The 27970-nt window shown below is 44.0% G+C and overlaps 2 protein-coding genes and 1 long non-coding RNA gene across 14 annotated transcripts in view; 2 read left to right on the forward strand and 1 right to left on the reverse strand.

Annotated features, from left to right (window-relative positions):
• The window catches only part of LOC139055476 (uncharacterized), an 84111-nt gene that overhangs the window by 2587 nt on the left and 53554 nt on the right, over nucleotides 1–27970 (forward strand). The gene's annotated exons all lie outside the window — the stretch shown is intronic.
• Nucleotides 184–27731, forward strand: LOC139056001 (uncharacterized). Of its 4 annotated transcripts, XR_011512088.1 has the most exons (6): nucleotides 184–405; nucleotides 1914–2073; nucleotides 16675–16857; nucleotides 20679–21058; nucleotides 21421–21724; nucleotides 23793–24719. It is a non-coding gene; the product is annotated as an uncharacterized lncRNA (long non-coding RNA). The 4 variants fall into 4 exon arrangements; XR_011512087.1 differs by lacking the exon at nucleotides 23793–24719 and adding an exon at nucleotides 27300–27731 and having other exon boundaries at nucleotides 20679–21724; XR_011512089.1 differs by lacking the exon at nucleotides 23793–24719 and adding an exon at nucleotides 26814–27043 and having other exon boundaries at nucleotides 20679–21724.
• Nucleotides 10471–27970, reverse strand: part of LOC139056000 (uncharacterized) — a 52865-nt gene continuing 35365 nt past the window's right edge. For 2 of the 9 annotated variants that reach the window (XR_011512085.1, XM_070533757.1), the window contains exon 6: nucleotides 27690–27834. Coding sequence is in view for 6 of the 9 variants with exons in the window: in XM_070533757.1 (XP_070389858.1) it covers nucleotides 27807–27834 (28 nt within the window). In the remaining 3 variants the exon portion in view is untranslated. Of the gene's footprint in view, nucleotides 10523–16850; nucleotides 20469–21833; nucleotides 22063–24913; nucleotides 25131–27037; nucleotides 27481–27688; nucleotides 27835–27970 lie in introns of those variants that run through there. The other 7 variants (XM_070533755.1, XM_070533753.1, XM_070533756.1 and 4 more) reach the window with 7 other exon arrangements.

Here is a 27970-nt window from a genome sequence, read left to right on the forward strand (position 1 = left end):
GACCACGCCGACCACGCTGAGAGCTCGCCGCAGCCTATAGTTTAACGAAAACGGACTTTCCGTGTGCCGTGGGACGTAATGTGGGACGTAATTAGTTTCTCCTTCCGCTAGTCGTCATACACGAGACGGTCATTAGAGGAAACGCCAGTTCACGGGATTGGCTAGTCGTTTCAGCGGGTGCGAGAGAGAAAATCTGGGGGCGTTTGCGCCTGAAATTTCTCCCTTTGCCTAGGTACTACGGAGGAGAAGCCGATTTGCTTGTTTCGTATGCGTTTGTCCCTAGGCGCGCATTTTGCCGTGTGTCGGCTGGCGATTCCTTCAAATCAATGTCTCCTTTCTTGACGAAGCCGTGCGTGCCGTGCGTCGTGCATAAGTTTTCCTCCTGCGTCTCCTTGGATGTTGCCGGTAGGTTTGTTGCGCTTTTTGGTAACATACGGAACGTGCGACGGGATCAGTGAACCTGTGATATGGAGGACCAATCGGATAACTTAATGCCATGGCGTAATGCCACGGCCACGGCGTAATGCCAAAGCATTACGCCGTGTCCATCGTGTGTTGGTTATCGGTGCATACTGCACCCTTCAAGAGATACGCGTGAACATGCATGTCTGCATGCCGAAACACATTTAGCACCCTGTAGCTGGGAAAAGCGAAAGTCGTTATGCAATTTATGGCCGTAGACCACTCTGAATCGTGATGGCGGCCGCAGTGTTCCGACTGGTGTTATAGAAGTGGCGGGGTGCTTTTTTCGTCCCGACGATATAATGGATTTTTACCAATACTGCGACAGGACGGCATACATCACCGGCAAACGGAGCCCTCACGAGAGCACCTGAGCTTATAATAACGCTCTGTCTAAATGTACATCCGATCCCGCCCACGGCGGCCGCATTTCGATGGGGGCGAAATGCGAAAACACCCGTGTGCTTAAGTTTAGGTGCATGTTAAAGAACCCCAGGTGGTCGAAATTTCCGGAGTCCTCCACTACGGCGTGCCTCATAATCAGAAAGTGGTTTTGGCACGTAAAACCCCATAATTTAATTTAAATGTACGTCCGACTTGCCTGCTTTGCTTCCGTTTCGCTAGCTCTGCGGCTCCCGCTTACCGATTTATTGCACATGGTTTTGCTGAAGAACCTTTATTTATATCGAAGGGGACCATTCAAATATTCCATTTAAAAGTCAGAGAGCAGCGTACAAAAAGTGTTGCACGAGCAAAGGTACTGCTCCAGGAGAGCATGCCTGGTCTACCGTGTGGCCCCTACTCCTCGCCCGGGAAGAGACACAAAACATTTTTAATGAGACGAAAGATGGCTCATTAAATCAATAATCCGTCATCACCAACTCGGCACGAGCGCCGTACGGGCGAGAAAGTCTTTCCGACGTAAACCCACTTTAGCAGTACATTTCAACTCGACATAGGTGACAGATTTCCAGAAGCACAGGCTGGTACACTTGGCTCACTGTAGCCAAGTGTACCAGCCTGTTACTGCCATTTTTATGAGACACCTGCTGCTGCTATCTCTTGCCACAACTGCGCCTTCATTTCGTTAACAGCGCCAGGACTGATGCTTGGCATCAGTAGCATTTGTGACAGAAAATGCTTGCTCTTTGGCAACTGATGACCCAATTAATTTGCTACTTTCTTCTGAAATTTGTGCTCATAAGTGCTGCTCTTGTCGTCACTGTCAAACTGATCTCCTTTGTGTGATCCCTTGTACTTTTTCTGTACCCTTCTCCCTGCACATGCTTGATCACTTTTTGTTGCTCTTCCCTGTCGCCGTTCATCTACAGTGGCACTGTCTTTTGCTATATGTGCCTGGCTGTCTATTGCTTATGCCGCATGTTCACTGTAATGATTTCCTTTGCCAGATACGTGAATTGTTAATTGCTAAAAAAACGTTTTATCTGCAGGGTCTCCTGGAAATTCATCCACAGCTGGAGACCAAAATTGTGCTTCATCCCAGACCACAGCTTATCTCCACATCAAAGCCTCGTATCACCATTACATCTCCAGTCTCACTCACGTTTGCTCTGAACAGAAAAAAAAAGAACAGTTGCTGCACTTCACAAGGCAAGAATCCATCTAATCATTTTCTCCTGGGGGGGGGGGGGGGGGGTATTCTGTAAGAGTACACCTAGTGGGCTATTTCGGCCACTGCTGATTGGATTCGGCTGTCAGAGGAGGAGACGAGCAGCCCTAGCCAATCAGTAGCGGCCGTAATGGACAGTCCCCTAGGTGGGCTCTTACAGAATACTCCTCCCCACACCCCACCCCCCTGCTCACCACATCTTGCCTGCTGCTTTCTCTTGCCTTTCTGCTTTGTCGCTACACCTAAGCTTTTTTTTGGTGTTGTTGTTCAAGCAATAGCTCTTCATTGCCATTGCTATTTTCTCGGCCTTCACATATTCTATTGCAGTCACTAGCGTCATACTTACTAATCAGTGCGGAAATAACGGAAGACACACAGAAGGGCACAGGACGAGTGCTTTCTAATAACTGAAATTTATTGGACACTAGCATCAAATGTCTCTTACCTTTGGTTGCGCCATATAACTTGCTAGAAATGCAATAGAAATCTTTATCATAGGGCATTCAATCTTGGAGCATATTGAAATTATAGCTATTTGCTTTGTGATGAAATATTACTTTGGTAAAAAACAACTAATTAACTTGGCAAGTTGTTTCCAAAGACTGCATCCTTTGCATGTCCAAATGTCCGCACCGTCCAAGTTCCTAAAGAACTTCACAGCTTCAAAGGCTTTTGCTTCACAATTTTGCAGCTTAATTTGGCATTTTATCCCCATTGTTCATCTGGTTAATGTGGCTGTTGTGTGACAGTACCGAGCTTATGACTTAGACCTTAGCATGAAGCAATGCTTAAAAACTGTTGTGCTCTTACACGCTTTATCAAATCACTGCTTTGTTTTAATGTTACTGGTGCTGTGGCTTTGGTGTTGGCTGCGAAGCCCAAGGCCGTGAGATCAAATCCAAGCCCCTGCAGCCACATTTCGATTGGGGCAAAATGCAAAAAATGCTCTGCACCATGCATTGGGTGCACGTTAAACCCAGGTGCTCAGAATTAATCCAGAGTTTCTCACTATTGCATCCCTCATCATCATTTAGTGATTTTGGCATGTAAAACCACTGAGCTTAATTTTTAAGTATTTGCCCACTACAAATCTAGATTTTGGACATCACTGCAAATGTAACCAATACACAAATTTAAATACTTTGTCATCTAAAGAAGAATGGGACACTATAAAATGCAATAATCACCATTATGTGCCTTGAAGCCAGAACAATATCGGCACGCTAGGAAGCACCATCGCTATTGCCTGTTGCTTGACGACTCCAGTACACCTCGTCACAGTCAAACAGAACAGCTTTCACCTCCAACATTTGTCCACTCTTCTTTGCCTGTTGTCTAATCATCTCGCCAAATTCTATGGTTGCTATCCTGTTCTCCAGCTGTGAATTGTGGTTGGACCACTTCAGACGTCTGTTGACTTGTTTATCTGACACAGTGAAGTAAAAGTGTAGTGCAGTGATGTTGCAGTGATACTCTTGCCAGAATAACCTACTTTTCATGAAACCAGTGTAGTAGTCAGAAGACTGGCATTTATGCCAGCTGCATTGCCAAGCTCCTCCTGCACAAGAGCAGAGCTTAGCATCTGAGCATTCGCATCATTCTGAGTATTCTTGCATATCATTTGTGCTCGTTAAACCTTGCTACAAGACATCAATTTTCAGCAGCCAAGCCTGACAGTTTTGGTCAATTTTTCGTGCTCCGAGCTGGTTTGATGCAATACTTTTAATGGAATTTCTTTATTGCTGTTTATTATGTGGTCAGTGACAGGATTTTTTTTAATGCAAGAGTTAAATGGTTCCTTCAGTGAAAAAGCCGGCAGCATCCGTAGCAGCAAAACGGTGCTTAATTTCCCGTTGACTGTGACACCATGTGAGCACACGAGGCGCACTCATGACGCTAGCTTGCACTTGCTGGCTCGTGTCTCAGCGGAGGAAAGCGAGCGAATGGGAACATCTGCTGCTGCGCTACTTCGCAAGGGGAGAGTGCATTGCTACGACAACACATCACCTTCCCCCTCGCAAGCCTGTGTTACCACCTGTTCCTTGTCTACTCAAGCTCTTGTGTGTGTTCTAATTGTGCCTTGGTAAGGCTAAATCAATATATGCCAAGCGTCGTAACGTACCCGCTTGCCTGCGAGGAGTTCATAACTCGGACTGCTCAGTGGCGTTCAGTTGGACATTAAAGTATTCAGAACTCATAAGAAGTGCTTAGGTGTCCTCGGATTTTCTTCGTACTTAATGCACAAACTTTTAAGTCATTTTCCCTGGCAAAATTAGTTAAATATCATCGTCCCTTGTCCGCTGTCCGTCCTTTGTGTGAGCCTTATACATCTTCGCAGCCACTCCTGTCATGCCCAGTAATTTGTGTACTTGTGCTTGTATCTTCCATGGCATATGATTAATTAATGCATTTTATTTGCATGATCCAACTAAGCATGATCTCAAAAAGCTTCACTTGACTGCTCACTTGTCCCTGTGGCTACATTGTGTGGATGTGCTATCACCGTCAAATGAAACGCAAACAGCACAGTGCGTGCCTGTAGCATCACTGAATGTATAGTGCACACACTTGGCCAATCATCACCCTCACAGGCATGCACATCTGGTTTCACAACACTGTGCAATGATGTTCGCCCTATACTGAGATATTTTTCTTTCTGTTTTGCTTCTTGTTTTCTTAGATTTTTTGGGGTTTTTTTGTTTTGAAATAAAAGGAAAGCATAACAGAAAAAAAAATTTGACTGCATTCAATGTGTTAGAAAATTTTCACTTCAATTTTTTTTTCCCACACTTGAATCAAAAGCAGTGTGGCAACACTGAGTCTTGATGAAATGAATTGGCACCCTCGGAAACTGTTCCCAATGGTAATCGAAGCTGATCTTGAAGGCCATGCCTTTGCCTACTGCAAACACTGGAACTGATTTCAGGAGCTGGGAAATACGTTATCGCCCTCATTCATTGTTTTGCTTTTGCATTTTGGCAGTTTGCTGCTGCTATTTATAGCACAAGTGAAGGAATTGTAGCACAAGTAACACTGACACCTGTGCTGCCCTTTTTGGTGCTAGAGTGTGCGAAGGAAGGCTGCTATCTGGTCTCGAAATCCATCGAAGCAGCCTTATTCCCAGACATCACACAGCCTTGCCAAAATGGCGGTTGGCACGAAGGGTCTAGAGGCAGCGACTTCAAATAGAATTTTCGACTTATCGTACCAGAAATGGTTTTATTTCCAACAAACTTTGTTGGGTGTCCTCCAGGCGAAAAGCTGCAACATACAGCTTTAATGTGCCTGAAGGCCCTTGCATGGCAGCAGTAAGTCTCCTATCGGCAAACGCATAACATACGAAACACTAATCTATCAGGATATACATTTACAATGTAGCAAAAGAAATGTGTGAAATCTAAAGAAACATTAATCTTTTCAGATAATTACATAGTATTTATAAAATAAATTCTTAATGCGCAACAAAGCCAAGATGCATATTATATGTATTATATGTCCCAAAAGATCACATTTCAGAAATAAGCACTACAGACAATATGTCTAGTATGTACACTCGCCCACAAAATATTACAGGGTGCGCGAGCGTGTGGCAAAACGACCCTTCTCCCCTTCTAGCTGTGCACCCACGGTATCAAGTTTGCACGCATGCGCATCCCTCCGAGACTGCAAGCGTGCATGTTTCTGCACTTCCTCCTTGTGCGCCGGCAATATCCGAATGTAGCCGTGAGGTGCCTCTCTTGCGATGGGCGCGAAACTATGTGAAGCCTGAGCTTGCGCGTGCCGCTGCGGCTGCTTTTTGTCGAGTCACGAGCGCCGACGCGTATGGCCCGGTGGCGAACCCAGCAAGTAATTTTTTTATTAGCTGCACCATTTCGTGTCCAATCTTTGTTGTTTCTTTTTATGAATGGGGCATTCTCCCACAGAAGAGTGTGTCAGAAAATGCCCTTATAGAAGGAGACAGTGTCAACTCCCATTGAAGACCAGCAGTTAGGACACATGGACCTGTGACAGAGAAGCTGACGGATGGATCTGGGACAGCGACGCTGGCCTGTACTTTCCTATCGTCTCCATTATCCATGGCAACCTGGTATGAAGAGCATGTGTTAGCCATTTATGCTTGAACTACTTTTTCCTGGAAACAGTTAACAAAATGTTTTGCATGGAACAAAGAAGGTATGTTCACCTGCACAAGTATTGGCTCATAGGGAAGGCTGGCACGTAGACTGGAGGGATCAAGGTCGGACATGTTGATCTGGACTGCACTTTCAACTCGAAGTCTATGGCAGCCTGAAAGCAAGAGTGCTTATGCTAATTTTCTGTTTGCCCTACGACATAGAATACATTGCCTACTTAAAGTACTCGGTAAAGCTGTTGAACAAGTCCAACTTAGGAGGAATTGTAGAAGCCCGGTAACCTGGGAAAGTTGGTATGATTTCACTGAGAGGGAAAATTAATTTGCACCCATTCAAATCTGAACTACTGGAGGCACCAGCACCTAAGCCAGAGAACCAGGGGTAGAGAGGCTGGCCAAGACTGCTTTCATCAAAACTCGTAGTAACATGATGGGAAGACGTCTGCCAGCCAATAACCGCTTCAACTAAAACTGTGCAGCATAATGTGGACAAAGCAAGACATAAAAGCTATAGAGACAAGCCCACGATAACTATGCTCATCCCTGTAATGTTGTTTTCCTTTTTCGATGATGCATGGCACAGTTTTACTTCAAACTCATGTTTACAAAATGGCCTCATACTATGTTTTATTGTGGAGTAACTGTTTATTCCATCACATAGTCAGCGAGATCATTACAACAGTCAAGTGAAATGTTTACCTCTGCAAGCAGCAACAAGCTTTCAGCACAAGCTTGCATGGGCTGTGAATATGCACAGAGTAAGTGTACGACATGGCTTGTTGTGTCAGGTGTACTGTCACATTGGCCAACTGTATGAGGAAGCTTGGAGGTTCCAAGCTTCAGAGTATTAGTTATAATAATGGGAAGAATGTCATATAGCAATAATTCATTACAATTGAACCTTGTTATATGAAACAATTATAAATAGAATTATTGCTTAAATAACAGGTGGTGAATCACCAAGAGAATTACATGTATATGAAACTTCATACATCAAACTTGCTCAGACATTAAATGGATATATTGAACTCCGCAGCATTGGACATTGGGACACATATTAAAGGCTTCACTGCAGTACATCGGCAGATCCCGGTGGCGCAAATAGGACCTACAAATTCTGCATGGGCTAAAGGGCAGAAAGCGCTGCTCTGAATGTATCTATGTAGTCAAAGCCTTTTTAACAAAGTGCTCGCACCTTCAAAATCCTTCGCTATGCAGGTCACTTTGTTTTAAAGGTTGCGCAGCTCACTGCTCACAATAGCTAAGCACTTTCAACAAAAGAAAATCTTTAACAAGAATTCAAGAGAGACTTAATGAAATAGACTGCTAATCTTTCTCTGCAAAATATCCCTGACAGCATGTTCTACTGTAGCCACCCTGTGCTCCATTGAGGTTCCCAGCTTGCTCTCCAACCAAATGCAGGAACCATGCAAAGCAAAGCCCCCGATTGTCTAGTGCCCCAAGCCTCCCTTGCTGCAAAATTTTTGGTCGCCTTCATTGACATTCGCGGCCTATCCATGCATTCGTCAGCCATTGATCCGTTACAACAAGTAGCATATGAGGTGAGTGAATCCAGGGGCAGAGCAACAGCACTAGTAATATCAGCACGCTCTTCAAATACACTGCTGTTAGCTCTAGCGCACAGCTTACCCTGGTGACATCTTCGCGGGGCAGTGGCGGCACTGGTGCGGCATTCGTTTTATAAACGTAAATCAGCCACCAGGGACGCATTGGTTTCTTTGTTTTACAGGCAAATTAATTGTGGTCTTCATTCTAGAGCTGTTCGATTGTAATCTAGTGCTTATGCTGACGCTACTTGCTGCATGCCGCGGTTCATTTTCCTCACGTGATAGTGTGTGACGCTGTTGTATCTCAGCTTTTGGACTTTAAAACCAGCAAGCATCTAAAATGTGCTGCATAATAGACAGTTTTAGTTTAGCATACATCACTGTGCATGCGCAGAATGCTAAACGACCCATTGCGTATAGCGTACACACACTATTTCTCAGATTGAGCATTAGCGTCTTTGTGTGGTTTGCGGAATTGGCGTGAAACATGGCGGCGGCCCCGGCTGCCAGCTTTGATCGAATTGAATTTGGCGTTGCTTTTGTAAATGGATTTTGTTCTTAGCAACTGACTGTGTAAATGGCTTTCGCTTAGTCTCAGGGTGCTTCGATGACAGAGTATTATGGATAACCTTGTGGTGTTTTCGAGATCGCTTCTCGTTTCGAGTGAGTCGAAGCCTAACGAAAGAAACATCCGACATGTTAGCACCACCTATAGCTACAGTAGGGAGATAAATGCAATGACGGCACATGGCCTCTGAGATCTGAACATCTCACAGGCCAACTAAAACTAAAAAAAATGTGTGCTGCTTAGCATACGCTATATATACTATAGCGTATAGCATACGCTATAGTTGCATACACTAAATTAAAGCTGTCTAATGTCAGACCCATAAGTTAGTTTCATCCCAATACAGTGGTGTTACGCATTCAACCATGCACTTAGCATTGTGATGAAGTACAGTAAAAGCTCGTTAATTCGAACCGCGAGGGGAAGCCGCTTCAGTTCGAATTAACCAAAGTTCGAAGTAACGAAAGTGAAGGAGGGCAACAGTACACTGCGATTTGGAAGCAGTAGGGCATGTCAGAAATTTGGCGTGTGCCGCGGCACACGCCAAATGGCCACACGCCATCTTCAAGTCGAAGCTCTGGGTCCGACTGTGCCACACCACCGATGTCCACCGAAACGAACGTTAGCCGAGGCTTAACACCATCACAATGAATCGCGACGGCCGATACTCCTAAGCTGAAAACAGAGGTGCACAACCGATGAAGACTGCCGAGACAAAGACGCTGAACATGTGAAGGTGGCGAAGGCCCTGATTCGTTGGTTCTTGATTGCAAGCGCAGCTGCGACGTGCTTTATTCGCTGTGTTTTGGAGCTTGCCGTGCCATCTCCGCACAACATTAGCAGCTGTACAAGATTTGCAAAGTCTCCGAGATTCGCAATGGGCAAGAAGTCTCGAAGGTTACGTAGAACGGAGAGGCGGCAGCCGCCGTTGCCTTCTGGCTGACCCCGCGTCGGTTAGATTTTTTTCCCATTTTGCCTTCTCTCGCCATTCTCTCCGTTTCGGAGGCAATACAGCCTTGTGTGTAGGCAGTAGGCGCATTTCTCTGGCCATGTGCCAGGCGAGCATAGTTCGAATTATCCGTGAAGGAACCTTCTCGCGTTCGAATTAACGTACTTTTTTATACATAGACTTCTGTGGAGCTTGGTCGGACCAGATCGTACAGTTCTAATTATCCATAAATTCGAATTATTGAAGTTCGAATTAACGAGCTTTCACTGTATACCAACAGTGGGAAAGGGTCACAAACACTGGACATAGCAAGGTTACGCGGTCAAGCATACCATAGCGCTGAAGCATACTGAAAGTGGAAAAAGATAAAATTACATGCAGAGTATCCTGTCGGAGTTATCTAAATGATGCATAAGCATTTGCTACTGATCACCTACTGTTTTGTCGTCATATGCTGCTGCGTTTCATATAATTGCGAGAAATGCCACGAAAAAATCATGAAATGGAGAAGCGCAGATGCAACACCAAAATGTTAAACCAAGACCAGCATGAGTATGAAGCAGAGGCCAGTAGTAGCACTCTTCACTCCTTTTACATCATGGTGCGTTTGGATGATGTTGCTGCTTCATGGAAGATGAGCATTGGCCAATGCGTGCTGTTCTACGTGACGTAATTGAACAGTGTCACGTTAGGTAGACGTCATACGTAGATGTCAATGATGCTGCCTCCTCTCGATGCAAACCATTATCAACTGTACATTAGCGGCCGCTGCTTATGGCGCGGCTGCACAGGCCCGATCTTACAATTCGCTCGCTCATGCGGGCCTTATCTTGAAAGCAATCATCTTACGTGACGGACGAGTTTTTTCATTGGGTAAGCATAGAAACCTTTACGCATTTTGTTTTAAAGTGAAGCTTTCTTTGTCTCTTCCTTTCACTTTCCCACTCCAGCTGCTGATGTCACACACACCACGTCGGAGGGGGGAGGAGGGTGTTCAGAGTGTGTATATACATGACAGGCACAAGTAAGAGAGGAAAGGAGATGGGAGAAGCTTGTTTTCACCCCACCGCATTGAATGTGCACAATGCCCTCTGGAGCTCCCTGGCCGTTGTCACATTAGCCACCTGACAGCTGCAATTATCCGTGACTCCTTTCGGAAGCACTGAAGAAACTGCAATGCTTACGTGCGAGGCCAGAGGGGACACAGATAGAACTGTAGAGAGAAGAGGGAGAAGAGGCAGTTCCCATATAAGATGGGGGAAGTGACGTGAGAAGGCAAGGAAACTCCACTAACATACAACAGCGGTTGCGGGGTGCTTATGTTCAAGGCACAGTGCAAAATGTTGCTGCTATTTCTGAAAAAATAAACACCATGCAAATATGTCAAGCGAGCAACTCACACAGGGCGTGCAGAAGCAGAGCCGCATTAATTAAAACGCACCGCAGCGTCCAGGAAACACTACAGAAGTGGTTGACCGTCAAATCAACACTTCTGTGCCCGCCGCATTAGTTCTGCTGCTATGGCATTGCGAGAGGTCATGGATTTGATCCCAATCGCGGGAGCCACATTTCGACAGGGGCGAAATAGAAAACCCATTTGCACTTAGATTTTGGGACACATTAATGAACATCACGGTGTCAAAATTAATCTGGAGTCTGCCAATATGCTGTGCTTCATAATCTGAGTGTCGTTTTGGCACGTACAGCCCCACAATCCAAGTTTAATACTTCCGCCATAACGCGATGTGCCATATGAGGAAATGACAACACTCAACCTTCTCAGGAGTTATAAGATATGGCCCACAACAATGCCTCATGCAAACACCCCTCCCTGTGTGGTCTGCCTATTGCGCAGGCAAACAGCAGTGGTGCCCACAAGGTAACGTTTAACATCAATTCGCCAATCTCATGTTAGCCTAAATGTTAAAGAAATTAAGCTTTAGCCGTCAACACTGCTAATTATCGTCAATCAGAGCATCCAGCATGGAAAGCTTCATTTACATCAATTCCCACAGGGTGTGGGATCTGCATAATTTTTCTCTTATTCCTCATTTTTGTGTGCGTAGCATGAACAGGAAGATGTTCCAATGAGCTAAGTTTTGAAAATATACTATTATATGTGCATTCTCCGGTTACGGTAAAAGCACCGAGACCCTTAAGAAGTGTACAGGCAGGGATTTAGGGCTATTTCCGGCAGGGTTGTGGTGATTTGGGCCCTTGCTTCGCCCATATGCAAGCTCCGTATACGAGACTGCAACACAGCCTTGCACATGTTCCCGGCTATACATGCGCACATGTGCCGTCATCTGTCACAATATGAGCACCGAGACATCTAATAACTCACCTGACACCCATTCAAAGCAGGTTCTGACGTTGCTGCAGTGATGGACCGCAATACATCACGGAAGCTCCAGTGCATAACACAACTGCATTGCGGTGAAGCTCAGTCTAGGGCATTGGCATTGAAACTTGTTTAAGTAATCACATTTCCTCAAGCCACAACCAGCATGCGTATTCGTGCTCTTAAACTGCACAAGGGCCATCCATATGCCGACGTGTCGGAATGTTAAGTCAGGTGTAGTTCCGACCAGAATGCACATATTGTTTGGCATGTCTAGAAAGTGTTCCTTAAGTCACCTCTGCCGCATTACAGTTGAGTTAAGCAGGGAAGCTTATGCAATGTATTGCATTGAAGCATGTTAAAAGCAAAAAATTTCAATTTAATTGCTGTGGTGATTTAAGCCCCTTGTTTGGGGGGCCATGACCGTGCCCCTCTGCAGGGCACAAAGGAGTGAGGAATCATGGTTGGAGAGCATGACACGAACCCTGGCGATGGAGAAACAGCTTTGATGACCTGCTCTACCGAAACTGCACTGCTTGTTCAGCAGGCGTTAATCAAGAAGCTAGAAAAATGAAACCTAGTAGTCCGGATATTTATTGACTACAGCAAGGCTTTTGACAATGCAACACAAGATTTTATTAACAGAGTTCGCTGCCAACGGTGTACACGGAATGACACATTTTGTTGTGTTCGTATCTGCTTGATTGCAGGCAATACATTGTCATTGGAAATAGTATTTCCTTCGACAGGGCAATATTGTTAGGTGTCCCACAGGGCAGCATTTTAGGTCCCCTTCGACATTTACATTAATGACATGATAGACATACGAGGGTTGATCCAGAAATAAGGTTCCCATCAATTTTAGAAAAAGACAACATTGTTTATTCTCATAGAAATTTACGTTATTGGAAAGATGAAACTTACATAATCGGCATCTTTTCGGCAACTTATGAAATTTACATAATCGGCAACTTATAAGTAAAACGAAAACATATAGCTTATTTGTCCATAAAGCATCTAAACATGAACTTGTAATGCGTTACCGGTCCATTTTATCCAGTGGAAAATAAACCCCATCTTGGAATGCATCTTGGGGAATGCCACGTGATAGCCAGCGAGCTTGCATTTTGCATCCAATCTGGTACTTTCTGATGCTAACGTGCTGCACAGCGTGCATCACATACTCCCGCGCTGCGAGGTTTTCAAATGGGTCGGCATGCGCACCTTCTAGCAGACATAAGTCTTCGTCTGTGCAAATATATCTTGTAAAGAGCAAGACAGGCAAGGTGCCTCAATGCACGAGCCAGAGTGGGTGTGTGCATCGACCACCCTTGCTAGGAAAAAATGGCAGCAACCTTCTGCTCAGGCAGCTTGTAAGCGGACCGTGTTTCTGACTCCGCCAGCCTGCTTGCACCTAAGCGGAGGGCGCATGTGCATTCGTGCTTCCGCTCAGCTGCTTAGCAGAGTGTAAAAACGGCAAACTCTACTAAAGCAACCAGATCACTTGGCTTCATAAGGCACTATTTGCACTTGGCTAACTCCAAGACAAAATTTCTCGCTTACTTGACTCTGACTCTAGTTTGTGTCGAGGCCTACCTCGAACACAAACTAGTCCTTGCAAAATAAGGTTGCTCGCTTCATCACAAGAAACTACCCGCATACATCTAGAGTTACGGAAATCAAATATTAAATTAATTTAGCTCCTCTCAATATACGCAGGCTTCTGACAACATTGTCCTTCTTTCATAAACTTTACTCCAATCGGTTGTCCCACGTTACTCTAAATATCAGACTAGCTTGTGACGCGTGTCTTGACGGCTTGATCACCAACTTAAAATCGCACCCATCTTCGCCCACACTAATCCGTTTTTCCACTCACCTCTCCTCCTCGCTATCTGACACGACTCATTTGTACATAATTTGAAGTTGTTCCTAGATATCTGAACTACCTCTTACCTTGCTGTTCTGTTCCAGTTGCATTTCTTGATGTTCTTATTTAATATGCAATTTTGCTTTCCTGTTTAGGAATCTATACTTAAATTTTTTTCCATTGTTTTGTAATGTGAAACAGCTCATTGTGACAAGTCAAGTATTTTAGGAACCTTGAACCTTGTCATTACTATGTTTTTTTCACACACTGTATATACCCTGTAATAAGTCATTTTTTGCACTAATTCATGTTCTTCCAATTCATATTTCTTGTTTAGTTGTGTACTTTTGGTATTTTTTGCTCCTTTCATTGTAATCCCTGTAAGAGTTGGTGTCTGCCATGAAAAGGGTACCTGGCCCATACCATTGTTCGACTCATTCATGCTAAGGATGGTGTTGAAGGGAGGAACTTGTTCTCATTAAGAATGAGGAGTAGGGGATTTATTTACAATATCTACATGAAGGGTGGAGAACATTACATCTGATCAGTCTAGCATGACTGAAATGCACACTGAACAGCCGAAAATGCTTAAACACTCTCTGTCCTTACTAGATCCCTAGGCCAGGGAAAGCTGCCATCCAACCTTCATCCAACCAAAGCGTCCAAAGTCGTCGAAGTACCCGCCTTTGAGGGCGAAGGTTCACACACTCTCTTGCACTTTTGTTTTACTGAACACATCAAAATGAGTGGGGCCTCATAGACAGGTGTTGTCACGCTTGACTCAAGCTGGCACGTCTTGGTTCCTGAGCTGACTCTGCAGTTAGCTGCTGAATCTGTCATGACTGTGACTTTTACCAGAGTACATGGGGGAACGCCATAGAACAAACATTTCCAGGAGTTTTCTTGCTCCAATTCGTCCCTGAAGGTGACAGCGAACCAGCTAACAATCCTGTCTGCCAAACGTGTCTAGCCTTACTGGCTCCGAAGGGCTATTCGAAGGGGGCGTGTTGTTGGCTTCACGAAGCGATTCATTGCAGCGAAGCCAGAAGGTCACTATCCCCGCTGGCCAATCGTAACATCCCCCACCCTCCTGGGCTCTTTAGAGTACTTGAACAAAAAAAGTGTTATGGAAGTTAATATGACCGGTATAAACAGCAGCGTCGCAGCAACACGGACTGCTGCAGACGGCAGCACCAAGTGTGCTGATGACGTTCTGATCATTACAAGCTGATACTGCTCTTTAGTGCCTTATCCATCTACGTCAAACCATTATGCGCTGCGTGGACCATATCTTGAACGCCGTGTTCTCGTCGCTTTGCCTTGAAGAGCGGGCCCATATCTTGAAAGCGATATGCGAAAGGGGCACGGTGCGGTGTGTGCTGAGAGATTTGCGAGCGCTGCTTCTATCTCGTGGTAGCGACAGGCAGAACAAAGGTAAAGCCACTCGCTGCTGCATGCTCTATCTATATTGTATGCACTTTTCACTTTGTTGAGTGCTTGAAGGCTGTTCACCTCCGCCGTGGGTCGGCCCAGTATTGCACTATCTCTGGGATCGGCCCACATTTTTATCTTGCGTGATGGACGTTTGGTAAGCATAGAGATGCTTACACATTTAAGAAAATTTTAACACCCAGAACCAGCCAATTGGTACCATGCCAGTATGTTGCAAGTACTTTTATTTAAGTAGGTAGAAAGCCTTTGTAAATAATTAAATAAAAGTTTTGTGGGCTAATGAAAGCAGCTGTGTGCCTAGGCGTCGGAGAGGCAAGAAATTACAACTGCACTAAAACAATTCGCTCTGTCACACATAACAAAAGAAGTGAACGTGAATGTCTTATGTGCATTGCAAATGACGCATGTGCTTTCATATGCACTATGGCATATGCACAAGTGTATTACACCCGATAACAATGCAAGAAGCTCGACAAGAGACTGCCGCGAGGCTATGAATGGCGTCCAGAAGGAGGGGCCATAGCACAAATGGATGCAAAGATGGCAGTGGTGGACGCAAACAACATTGCTACCATTCCATGCACTCTTTTGTTACAAGGTGGTTTGCTGGCCTCTGCAAATAGATATGAGTCGATTCATCAGCTAACTGTAGCTTTAGTTGCCGATACCCAACCGACCTGATGAAACGGTGCTGATTAGGGCCAATGGTCAGGGTAGTGTGCCATGAAATTAGCTTTTGTTGATTGTGATATGGGCTGCAAGCAGTCGCAGGAAGCTTGGTGTTAATATATTGGTACGATTGGCGATTGTTTCCGAGATCATTCGTACGGGTTTTTGATAACTGATGAAGCACTGCTGTATGAGTGCATAAGATCACAGCAGATCTGCTTTCCATGTGAAGCTTTCATCACTTTTACTTGCATATTATTCTACTATATGCAGGGCTCACAAACCATATACGATATTTTCCAGACAATAATTTGAACCTGGCACTAGTAACCTCCCCCTCTTTTCACAAGTCAACAACCATCACAAGTGTGCACAGAAGTTAGTTTCTGTACTTAAAGGATCACAAATTGCCATACACTTCTGAACCACGTGCAAGAACATGTATGCAATGCAAACTGTGTGCCTTCCAGTGGTCAATGGGTCTTAGCGCATGCCATTGTGCTTGCTATGAATGCTGCTTTTGTCACCGTACCCTGTTAGCATTGCATATAGTAATTGCTTCGATTGGTGTTGACAGCCAGGACGAATTTTTACTGAGAGAGGCATGCCTGATAATCAGATCATGGTATTGGCATGTAAAAACGCAGATTTGTTTTGTGTTCTTGTTTAGAGACAAACCAAGTGCCCTTGAAATGCTGCATGCAATGCATTGACCTCGGGCAATCCATTGCATTACTGCAAATATTACTCAATATTTGAAAAGTCTAGTAGATGATCCATCTCAAACTGAATTACTTGCACGTTCACTATTTGTTTCCTATATTTAAATCTTCTTCTCATACCCTTGCTGAAAACGCTGCGTTGCCCTGAAAGCGTGAAAATACCGCACCTTTGCGCCGTTCACGTAGCCAGGTTTCAGGCAAGTTGAATAGTAGCTAAATGGTGTAAATGGGGTAGTAGAACCACCATTAAGCATGTGCTGGAAGTCCAGTGCTTAAGTTAGAATAAACCACCAGGTTATCTTTTTCCACAGCTACAAGTAAACAAAAGCTGAAGCGGCCTTCAAGTGTTAAGTGTGGAAAAAGATGTTTTGCGGCAATGGCTGTGACTGAAGACAACACAGGTATGTATGTGGTTTTCCAATTCAAGCACAGAGGCCACGACTTTGAACTGGGTCGTGTTTTTCTGTCCAAGTCGGAAAGAACTGCTATTGCTGGTAAGAAACCGCTTTTGCTCTGCTTTATAATACATAAAGAGTGGTTGTTGAGTTTTCAACATCCAAAATACAAGGCAGTACTCATGCCAGACCATGCAATGAAATTGGAGCACATGTTAGTGCATTTGAAATTCATGATTTCCACATAATTCGAGGCCACCTTTACTGACTGCAGGGCATTATAGTTAAAGACATCATAAACATGTTCATCATTTTGCTACATTGTATCAATGCCTGAAGAGTTCAGAGAGAGAGAGAAAAAAGGGAACCGTTCTCCAATTTCACAGTGGTAACAACTACCTTGGCACAGCCAGTGGCCTATATTTGACCTATATGGCTATTCTTATTGCAGGCAACGACTTTAGTTATTTTATACTTGTTTGCATCACTTCATGTACCAAGCAGGAAGGTGTAGTGCCTCCTGGTGCACTGTAGGCCACGCAGCAGACTGTGGCTTTTTCTCTTTCTGCTTTATTTTTCAGGCTTGCAGTTAACTGGATTGGTATGACTTATGATCCTAGTGGGATTCAATGTCTCAAAATAGCAGTAAGCTGGAATAATTTCCACTTGGGATTAATTAAGGTGCATTGTACATAATTATGTCTGCCATTTTGCTGAAACTGATGTGCAAGTATTACAGACATTGATGAAACTGCGACCTCTCACCACTACTGTAGGTCATCCATAGCAGATGCGCTTTCCATGTGAAACTTTCATCAGCTCAAGTTGTATTTTACTCTACCATATGTAGGGCTCACAAACCATGTGCCATACTTTCTGGACTATAATTTGAACTGTTGTACAAGTCACCCCCTTTCCCCCTCTTTTCACAACCTTCAAAGAAAAAATATGTGTATATAACTCATTGTATAAGATGCATCTATCTTAACTTGGGTCAGCATCGTGAAATGCGATTGTGCATGTTTATACACTTATCCTAAAATGTCGTACTTACCCATTTCAGGGCACTAAACTTCAGTAAAAAAAATTTTCATGAGCCGCACATTCTAGCAGGCAAAATAAACTGCAAGCACATTGCTGGAGAAAAAGAATGTCTCATGTTGGTCTTGCATATATAAGTTACACTGTTGTATAATACGCTTGGATGAATATGAAAAGAATAGTGGCACCTATGGTACCTAAATATTTTGAATGCTCATGAATCAGCTATGTGAATAAAACATGATTGTAACGATCACGATAATTAGGCTTATACTCCGTCACACGGCAAATCTAATGTCATTTCCAACAAATGACATTTCTTGCGATTAATGTCATTATCACAGTGCGCTGTCACACGGCGAAAACTGTCATTTCAAAATGATGACAATGACGATAGTAAAAAAAAGACACGCCTCAAACCCACTTTTGTCCAATAATTATTTTCCAATATGCTAAATTCCACTAGAATATGTGATCGTTGCTTTCAAACCGTAGCGTTTGATCACTAACTTGTCGACATTGCCAACGAAGTCGAGTCCAGCTAAGGCAAGCAACAGGGCGAAGAGAACGATACGTGCGTCCGCTACATCTGCTAAAGTGGTAAGAGAAGGGAAGTTGCATGTCATCGCCGTTCTGATGTGCATGCGAGCTTCTAATATCCTCATTCTTGGAGCGTGCCACAGGAAAACATGCGCACGCTTTTACGCCAAGTCAATTGAAGTGGTCGCGGCCGATGCTCCGGTGAGAACCAACACAACTGCTGCAGCGAAAGAGGGCTGTCTGGTCACTAAACTGAGAGTAGTTTTCTGAATTTACGCACGTGATGGACTTTAATGTCGTTAAAGCAATAATTAGGTAGGATAGAATAACAGTTATTTCTTGTTAAAACAAAAAAGAAGCATGTACTGTTTGCAAAACACTGGTAAACTTGTGGTGTCGAGGATACACATTCAGTTCCAAACGAATGCAAATGAGTTTGGCGAACTCATTTGTTTGTAAATGTCATTTTTGAAAATGTCCTTACCTTTTACCGTGTGACACCAAAGAAATGGCATTATCAGGAAATGTCATTCGTTGTAAATGACATTACTGCCCCTAAGGGCAGTAAATGACATGCATTTATTTTTTTCCAACTGGCCGATTTTTCAGACGTTTTCGCAGCCCCTAGGGAGCTCGAAAAATCGGTCGTGGGCTGTGCAACTGATTAAGATGCTTCAAATGGTCCTTGGGGTGGACAGGAACAGAAGTGATCTACGCATTGAGGAATAAACGAGAAAGGAAGCTTGTTGCCGCCGTTTTGAAAGAGCTCGAGCTCAAAAAGTAAAGTTTTGGCTGATGCCGAGATGCAGGTCTCTCATCCAAACCAAAATACACTCTTTGAAGCAATGCAACACAACACTCGGGCGTTGTGCGCGGGCTGAGAGTATGTCAGGACTGTTGAGGTTGACTTACGAGCTGTTGAGACAGAATCTCAATTGTGAGAGTTCAGGCCTCATGCCACTGAGGTTGCTATCAGTTGATAGAAATAGCTCATATTAGAAAATATTTGCCTTTGTATGCATCTCCTTTTTATTCGTATTTGATGATGTCCGACCCTATTTGCAATTGTTTTCGAAGACACTTTATTTGCTGTGCATTTTAATAACCTCTGCCATCTATTCTCTTTTTGAATAACATAAACACTGCTCCTTAGTATTCAAATTGGATTAAGTTGCTTTTTTTTTCATGTGCTTACTAGAGAGTGACAGCATCAGGTGATATGGTTTCAGCCCGTGTTGATATAAAACATAGTTCTGCATCACTCAGGGAAATTTGCTATGGCACTCGGGGAATTTGGAAATGTCAACTTGGTAGACACCCTGGGTATTAGACATGAACTCGTGAAACAGCTTCAAGTGTCCAGTCAGTACTCTACTTGAGTGAAATAATACCTTTAACTCAAAAACCCACATGACTGCATAGCCTTCAAAGCATACGTTCACAGGTGTGTCTGCTCCGTAAATATGGATGAGTGACTGATAAATCAACTCTATAAATAATTGCTGAAAGCTTTAATTGAAAATTTTTATATTGACATTAATCAAATTATGTCCATCAATGCAGTCAGTAACAGTGATGTTTATATTTAAGTTAATCTGGAAATGCTGCACGTTTTCGATTGCCGACTCTGTTTTGCCCTTCTATGGTGGCATGCCACTATGGAAGTGGCAATAACTTCTGCTATGGAATGTAATTGGAAAATGAAGTTCTAACTGAAGGATAGAAATTGTAAATAATGGCAATATTTAGTAAAGGAAATAAAAGTGGAAGACATTTTTGCCCTGGGTAGGATATGAACCACAATCTTCACATGTCCAGTCCAGTGCAATGCTTTCACAATGCTTCAGTAATGTCTTTTGTGCGGACAAGGTTACCAACAGTGAAGGATGAAATTGGCAGCCTAGCTGTAAACTTGGTACACACAATAAATTTCTTCACTTACGTACCTGATAGCACTGGTGCAGATAATCCCTATGACGGTTTATCAACGACACCAAACATTGAAACACTTAAATATGTAATCTTGCCTCTTCAAATGTAATGCAATCGTGTAGTGTAATTCAGAAATGTAATCTTGCCTCTTCAGCAGCTGAAGGCTGCATAGCACCATGTCCTTGCAAAGAACTGACCTAAAAAGAACAAAAATTGCGACAGCTTGAACTATTTAACACACACCATTGCAAAAGGTTTTTGTAAGGCAATGTAACTCATTATTCAATTAAAGGAATTCTAAATAATGATATTAAAAATGTTCATCAGTGCCCATTTCACTTCCTTGCGTGCTCGGTAATAGTTACTTATGCTTCAACTAACATACACTTTTTCTCTACTCTCTCAAGACAAGCTGCGAGAAGGCGTGTCCATTGATGCAGTACTGGATAATGTGCGGTCCAACGTGGATGAGACATTGCACCGCATTAACCTGTTAAGCAAGCAGGGTCTCCGCAACATAATGAGGGATGCCAGAGTCTCAAAGACCGAGCGGCTGCATGATAATGACTATGTGATCGTGCAACTCTGGGTTGAGAGGATGCATAGTGAAAAGGAGAACCCATTGCTCTTCTTTAAACACCAAAAAGTGGCATTCTTTTAGAGAAAAAAATGAGGACCTTTTGGATGACAGATTTTATGCTAGTCATCATGACTATACCACAACAGGAGCTTTTCAAGAGGCTTGGAACTGATCGTGTATGTGTCGATGGAACACATGGAACAGCAGGTGAGCAGTACTATATAAATGCACTAATAATAAAAGCAAAAAAGAGGGAATGCTGTCTGAGAATAATTGCAATAGATTTGATGAGTAGTATTCCTTCACACATGATTTCTCTCTTAATTTTTCTCATTTTTTAATTGATGCAGTTCTCGATTATCAGTAACAGAGCAAGAATGAATTCATCGCTCTGTACACTGGTGATATCATTCCATTGCTACTGTCCTCATCGCTACATGCCCTGCATATCCTGTCTGTATTGGCACCACGCAGTTATGATAAGTCACATAATGCAGCTCTTATCACATTTGTCTTGTGGGGATGTGCGACTGTCGCACGTCCCCTGATATGTTGTTTTTCCTGTATAGCTTCCGTCTCCTGCATTGCGGCTTCGCCGCGGGCCCCAGGCCATGCGAGAGATGGCGCAAGTGTTGCACTGCGAACGCCGCCTCACGGCAGGGTTACTTGGGGGCGCAAGGGAGAACACGCTTCCTCTTTGGTTTGGGATGGCAAGCAGCGCGGACGTGCCACGCGTGCACCGATCCATGCTTCTGCAAGACCGTCTCGTGAGGCCTTGTGTGAAAGAGCCACCGTTCGCGTGACCGTGCACACGAACAACCAGGCGTTGGGATCCAGCAAGGGACAAACATATTCGCTCGCTATCCGGTCACGGTGAGTCGGACTTCCGCGATTTGTCACGCGCCCATTGGCATGTTTTGTGGATAGCAACTTGGCTAGCAGGCATTGATCTATGAAACGTGCAATAAATTCCCTTGTGATTGTTTGCACTCCTGTACTGTCGTCCCTTTGACCCAAGAGTAAGGGATGAGAATCCCACAGTCTAGAGTGCAGAAACAGTGCATTGCACTGTGTATTAGTGCCTTCTGTCAGAGGTACAGCTGTCTCGAGGCTGTTTGGCATCCTGAACTGTTTGCCAATTAGGCGAATCACTGATTACTGCTACAGTCAAAGGTGCTTTTTCTTGGCGGCAAGGGGTGGTTCCCTGAGGACTGCAAAAACAAAACATTTAGAAAATCAGGCAGTCCAAAAAAAAAATTAATGCATGCCTTTTACTGCCATTTAAAGGGAGGTGCTAGTCGAAAACATAACAAGAACCTAGAACTATGAAACCCCAGCTGTTTACATACTCTCTTTGGGTAATTTCAAATACTATATAAATAAGTTTTATAGCAACTTGCATAGGTTTTGTTCTGTACAACGACAATGTGTAAAACGTAGACATTCTTGCCCCCACTTTTTTATCTCTAAACTTCCATAATTGCAGACCAGTGATGGCGCATAATCCTCCAAATCAACTGTAGAATACTGAAATATGTTACCGAAATTGATACCAAAATTGTTATTCACTGTTATGTTTTAAAAAGTGCATATAACAAGTGTTAAATTAGAACCTGTGAAACCATTTCAAAATGTTTAGACAACCAGTAAGTGTTACTCAAGATTTTATCTTAAGTACATAAGTGATGTTGAAGATCAACCCCTCAGTGGTGGTGGTCAAGACAGTTTAGGATTTCAAGCACAAAGTTGTCATTCTGGAGCAGTTTAGGAGCAGAATTTTTTTTTTCTACTTCGTGTTCCAAAAGATTTTGGGACACTTGGAGTAGTACAGAAGTAATCTAGCCATTTGGTGGAGCTTCTTATTACTGTGCAGTCAGTAAGTGCTGCTCAAGAGTGAAGCAAGACACAAAGCCAACAGCAACCAATTAAGCTTGCCTTCCCAAGGACGGTATACCATGCACATCATGTTGCAAACATTTTTGTTTGGATAGGCAAGGAACTTAATTTTGTACCCGCCCTAGTTGCTTAGTGGCTGTGGTGTTGGCCTGCTAAGCACGAGGTCGCAGGATCGAATCTCGGTCAGAGCCGCCGCATTTCAGTGGGGGCAAAAGGCGAAAACACCCATGCACTTAGATTTAGGTGCACGTTAAAAAACCCCAGTTGGTCGAAATTTCCAGAGTCCCACACTACGGCATGCCTCATAATCAGAAAGTGGTTTTGGCACACAAGACCCCATAATTTAATTTTTCTTAATTTTGTAAACCAACCACAACACTTATTAGGCTTCTTGGTGCTTGTGCTGTAACAGAAGAGAGTATGTATGTGTGTAAATAAAGAAATGTAAATCATGCCATGTTACAATGGCCCCTTTCCACTGCTGGTATGCTTCACCACGATACATTGCATAAGCTTCTTTCCGTAGCAAGCTATATTGCAGCAAAATTGACGCTTGAAAACCGGCATTATACAACACTCAACAATGGTTGTGCCTTCCGCACTATGAAGGCAAAGCATTTCAGCATCCAAAATTTCAGCTGTCCTTATAATTAATTGCCTCTATGAGGTACGTGGCGGTGTTGCAAAGATACCCGAATTCTCATGCATGCCCAAAAAATAGTTTGTTGGGTGTATTTCTGCTTGGTAATGAAGACGGCTATAACAGTGCACATTGGTGACACAACAGTGGCCGAATGCTCAGATTTCTTTTAAGTAGAGTGCTGTGTGCTTTTATGACTTTGGTGAAGTTAGCATCTGAATTTGCCATACACACGCCTGCAAGTTATCTATTTATTAAACTCACGCACACATAATATCGCTATAATGAGAAATGCATAGTGTTTTAGCTGTTCCCTGCAGTATGTTTTCTGACAACTGCTTTGATGATGGATGGATGGATGAATAAATTTCTTGCGGTCCGTTGGTACATGCGATTGGTGCGCAGCGGGCCAATCCCACGTCGGGACAGAGAGGCCATGCCCCTCCGCCGCGTCGCAGGCTCGATGGACAGCCCAGAGCTGTGCTTCAAGGTCCGAGCTGTGTGGAGCTTGGTCCCACTCTCCCTTGGTGGTCCCGGCACCAGGGGGCAAGCCCAGAGCATGTGATCAAGGCTAGCTACATCCTTACAGTAGAGACACGCATTGTGAGGGTGCGCATCCGGAAAGATTTTGTGCAGGAAGGCCGGGCATGGGTAGGTGCCCGTCTGAAGCCACCTGTACATGACTTCTTGTGCTTTATTGGGCGCTTTGTGTGGTAGCAGCATGGTTCTCTTGACTAACTTGTAATGCTGGGTGAGATCGTTGTAAGTGACGAGGGGATCGCGCTCGCTTGCCCATCCTGCCGAGAGGGAGTCCGGGCTCACACGGTGAGTTAGATCTTGTGTAGTGTCCTGTGCTGTCTCGTTGAGGTCACTTTTTAAGAACAATATTTGATCACGAATATACTCTTAATGCTTCACACACAAAACAATTTGTTACCTTGTTGTCTATGAAAGGGTTGTATTAAGAATAATTTTTGGCAGCCTTGTTGACAGTTTGACAGCATTAATCAGTGAATCTTTAACAGGCACTCTGCAACACTTTTTCAAGAAGGAAAGCCAACCTACTCAGTCTCCAGCACATGCGATTTTACATTTTGTCACAATCTTAATGCAGCTGGCACATCTGGGTTCAAGCTTATATAGTGCTAACTTAGGCAAGTTGGCACATGTTGCAGCACTTCATTTGTCTCCTTTATGTCCTATGTGTTGTAATGTTATGTTTTTTATTCAAGCTCATACTTTTGAGCAGCAAGCAAAATGCAGTTAACTTCATTCCGTTAATTCGACTCTGACGGGACTGATGAAACAGATTGAATTATTTGGTGGGTCAAATTTAAGAAGATGCAGAAGAAATGCCAACACGCATGACTGATTTATTTGCCATGGTTTACGTACAGATTCTAACATGCCCCAGAGTGAAACACACGCCCGCTGTCTGTGTGTCCAAAGTGTAAACTAGCATAGAAAGGACAAAAGCCCCTAAAATGAAACAGAAATCAAATGCGCACACAATTTCTATTTTTTAAAAAATGGACAAGGGTCCAATGTGTTGCACATTGCAACCAATTTTCCAAAGTGAGCTTCGCCGCAATACATTCGTGTTATGCGGTAAAGCATACGAAAATTGCCAAGGAAGTTTTGTTAAAGATGGCACATTAGAAATGGGTAAATAACACAATCAGACGTTTTGATCTGTGATTACTGCTTGGAGCTCCTCCTGGGCAGGCAGAAAATAGGCATTTCCTGCAGGAGATAAAGTCTGTTTAACACATCTACTGTCCTCTAAGGTATGTCACCAAAGGGGTCGCTTATTGGTTTCACTGTAGGGGTCGGCATGCATGCCGACTGCTCAAGTTGGAATTACTGGGTGAAGGCCTATTTTAGTATCAGAATAACTAAAGTTTGGACCTATAGAAATGCACGTGTGTCGGCTGGGACTTTCAGCCGGGATCAAAGTCTACTGTTCTGCAGCCACTGAGCACTGCAGTATGCCAATATTCTGCTATGTGTAGTAGGAGATACATTCTCGCTGCGAAGTCCACTGCCTTATATATGGTACAGTCGACTTCTGTTAATTCGACTCCGGGTAATTCAATCCTGGCCAGCAGTCATACATTTCTACAGTCCCGAATCTCTTATTTTGATCGTAAAATTGGCCTTCGCAGGATAATTTGAACTTGGAACAGTGACTCACGTTGACCCCTATGGTGAACCCAATAGCGACCCCTTTAGTGGCAGCACGTCTACCTCGGCGATGCTTAGGAAACAATGTATGCGTGTCAACAGCTCCCATTTATGCTTGCCCTAGGAAACTTTTCAAGCAAGAACCATATATCACAACGTTTAATTACGGTATTTACCCGATTCTAATGTGTGCCTCATATTTTAGCACTAGTAGAATGCAATAGTTGTACACTTTTCTTTTCAATGACACCCGCCGTGGTTGCTCAGTGACTATGGTGGGCTGCTGAGCACGAGGTCGCGGGATCGAATCCCGGCCACGGCGGCTGCATTTCGATGGGGGCGAAATGCGAAAACACCCATGTACTTAGATTTAGGTGCACGTTAAAGAAACCCAGGTGGTCGAAATTTCCGGAGTCCTCCACTACGGCGTGCCTCATAATCAGAAAGTGGTTTTGGCACGTAAAACCCCATAATTTAATTTTTTTTTTCAATGACAGTGGTAAGCTCCCAGCCATAATTTGGTAATGCCTGCCATATGCATATCAACCCATTTTTATTCTTAAGTAAATTGCCTTTTCATGATCAGGGTCCCTTGCGAGCAACTGACCTAGGTAAAATTACTCCTGTACAGGCTCTAGAGGCTGACTGGCGATGTGAATTCTTGAACATTGTCTTCTGCATATTAATCTTCAAACACACTCTAACTCTTTTTTGGTCAAGGTCTTCAATCACTAGTAATTTGTCCCCACTGTTGCCGAGATATTCACCATTGATCTGCAACTGCAGATTTGAAATGGCATTAATCAAAGTCAACACCGCCGTGTTATCTCGCCACCTTGAATTGACACTCTCACACGCAGATCCACTGGCCACTGTAATCACCATGGCGGGAACGCTAGGCCTAGGTATGCTATTACGGTTCTTGCCATTCAGTGCTGTCTTTTTCATTGAAAGAATTCACCGCTGTCAGCAATGGTACCCACTCTGCCTCTGCAATCCTCGTAAAGCACGGCGCGTTGCATATTGCTGGTCCTCGAAAGGCAGCTTTGCCTCAGCACAGTGATGCTACGCGGTGAAGTGTATGGGACGCAGCACATATACGTGCACTTGCCGTCTCCTGTCACAGTGCAAGCACCTATATGCCTAATAAGTGTACTGGCAGACCTTCAGAGCTTTTTCGGACATGCCTGTGGCGATTTGGGCCCTTAAGGGCAGTAAAAGACATGCATTCATTTTTTTCAGACATTGTAGCGGCCCTTAGGGACTCTGAAAAATCGGACTGTACAACTGATCAAAAGGATGCTTCAAATGGTCCATGGGGCGAACACGCAGCGGAACGAGGACAAGAATAGGAAGGACCATTGCTTTGAGGAATGACTGGGAAAGGAACTGTGCCGCCGCCTCTTTGAAGGAGCTTGAGCTCAAAAAGCAAAGTGTTGGCTGACACTAAGATGCAGGTTATCCACACCAAAATAAACCCCTTAAACAGTGCAGTGAAATGCAACACTGAGGCATTATGTGCAGTCTGAGAGTATCTCAGGACAGTTGAGGTTGACTTTCCAGTTGCTTGGAGAATCTGATATGTGACAAAGTTCGGGCATAATACCAATGAGCTTGCTATCAGTTAATACAAATAGCTCTATTTGCTTTTGTATGCATCTCTTTTTATTCACATTTTAAAATGTTCGACTATTTGCCCTGAGCTAGACCACTTTTTTTTTTTTACAGTGAAGCTGTCCATTGCGAGGATCTGGCGGATCGCATCCGCGCATAGACCAACAATTTTTCATACGATGGGCCGATCCTGAAGAAATTGCAATACCAGGCCAACCCGAGGCAGAAGTGAAGCAAGCATTAAGCACTCCCCATATGTGGGCTGATCCCGAAGGTCGTGAAATGCCAGTCCAACCTGCGGCGGAGATGAAGCAGGCTTTAAGCACTCCCCACACATGGGCCAATCCCATAGGTAGTGCAATACCAGGCTGACACGCAGCAGAGGTGCAGTTCACCATTAAGGGGCCCACATACGCAGCTTCGCTGGTCAGCCTTCACAGAGTAAAGGGGCACCGAGTTTCTTTCGAAGATATTTTAGTAGCTGTGCATTTTACAAACCCCTCGTTTCAATTTTCTATTTTGAATAAAATAAACACTACTCCTTACTGTTCAAACTGCATTGTTTTTATTTTTTTAACATGCTTACCAGAGAGTGACAGCATCAGGTGACATGGTGTCAGCTCATCTTGACGTGAAACTTGGTGAAAACCTGAAAAAAATCGGGGAATTTGAAAATGTCAACTTGGTAGACACGTTCTTCTAAGCATGCAGTATGGCACATAAGCCTGGAGGTTAACGAAGAATCTCGAGAACACGTTAAGGACCGTACAAAGAGCAATGCAATG

Source organism: Dermacentor albipictus, chromosome 2, assembly GCF_038994185.2.
Source record: "Dermacentor albipictus isolate Rhodes 1998 colony chromosome 2, USDA_Dalb.pri_finalv2, whole genome shotgun sequence".
NCBI lineage: Eukaryota > Metazoa > Arthropoda > Arachnida > Ixodida > Ixodidae > Dermacentor > Dermacentor albipictus.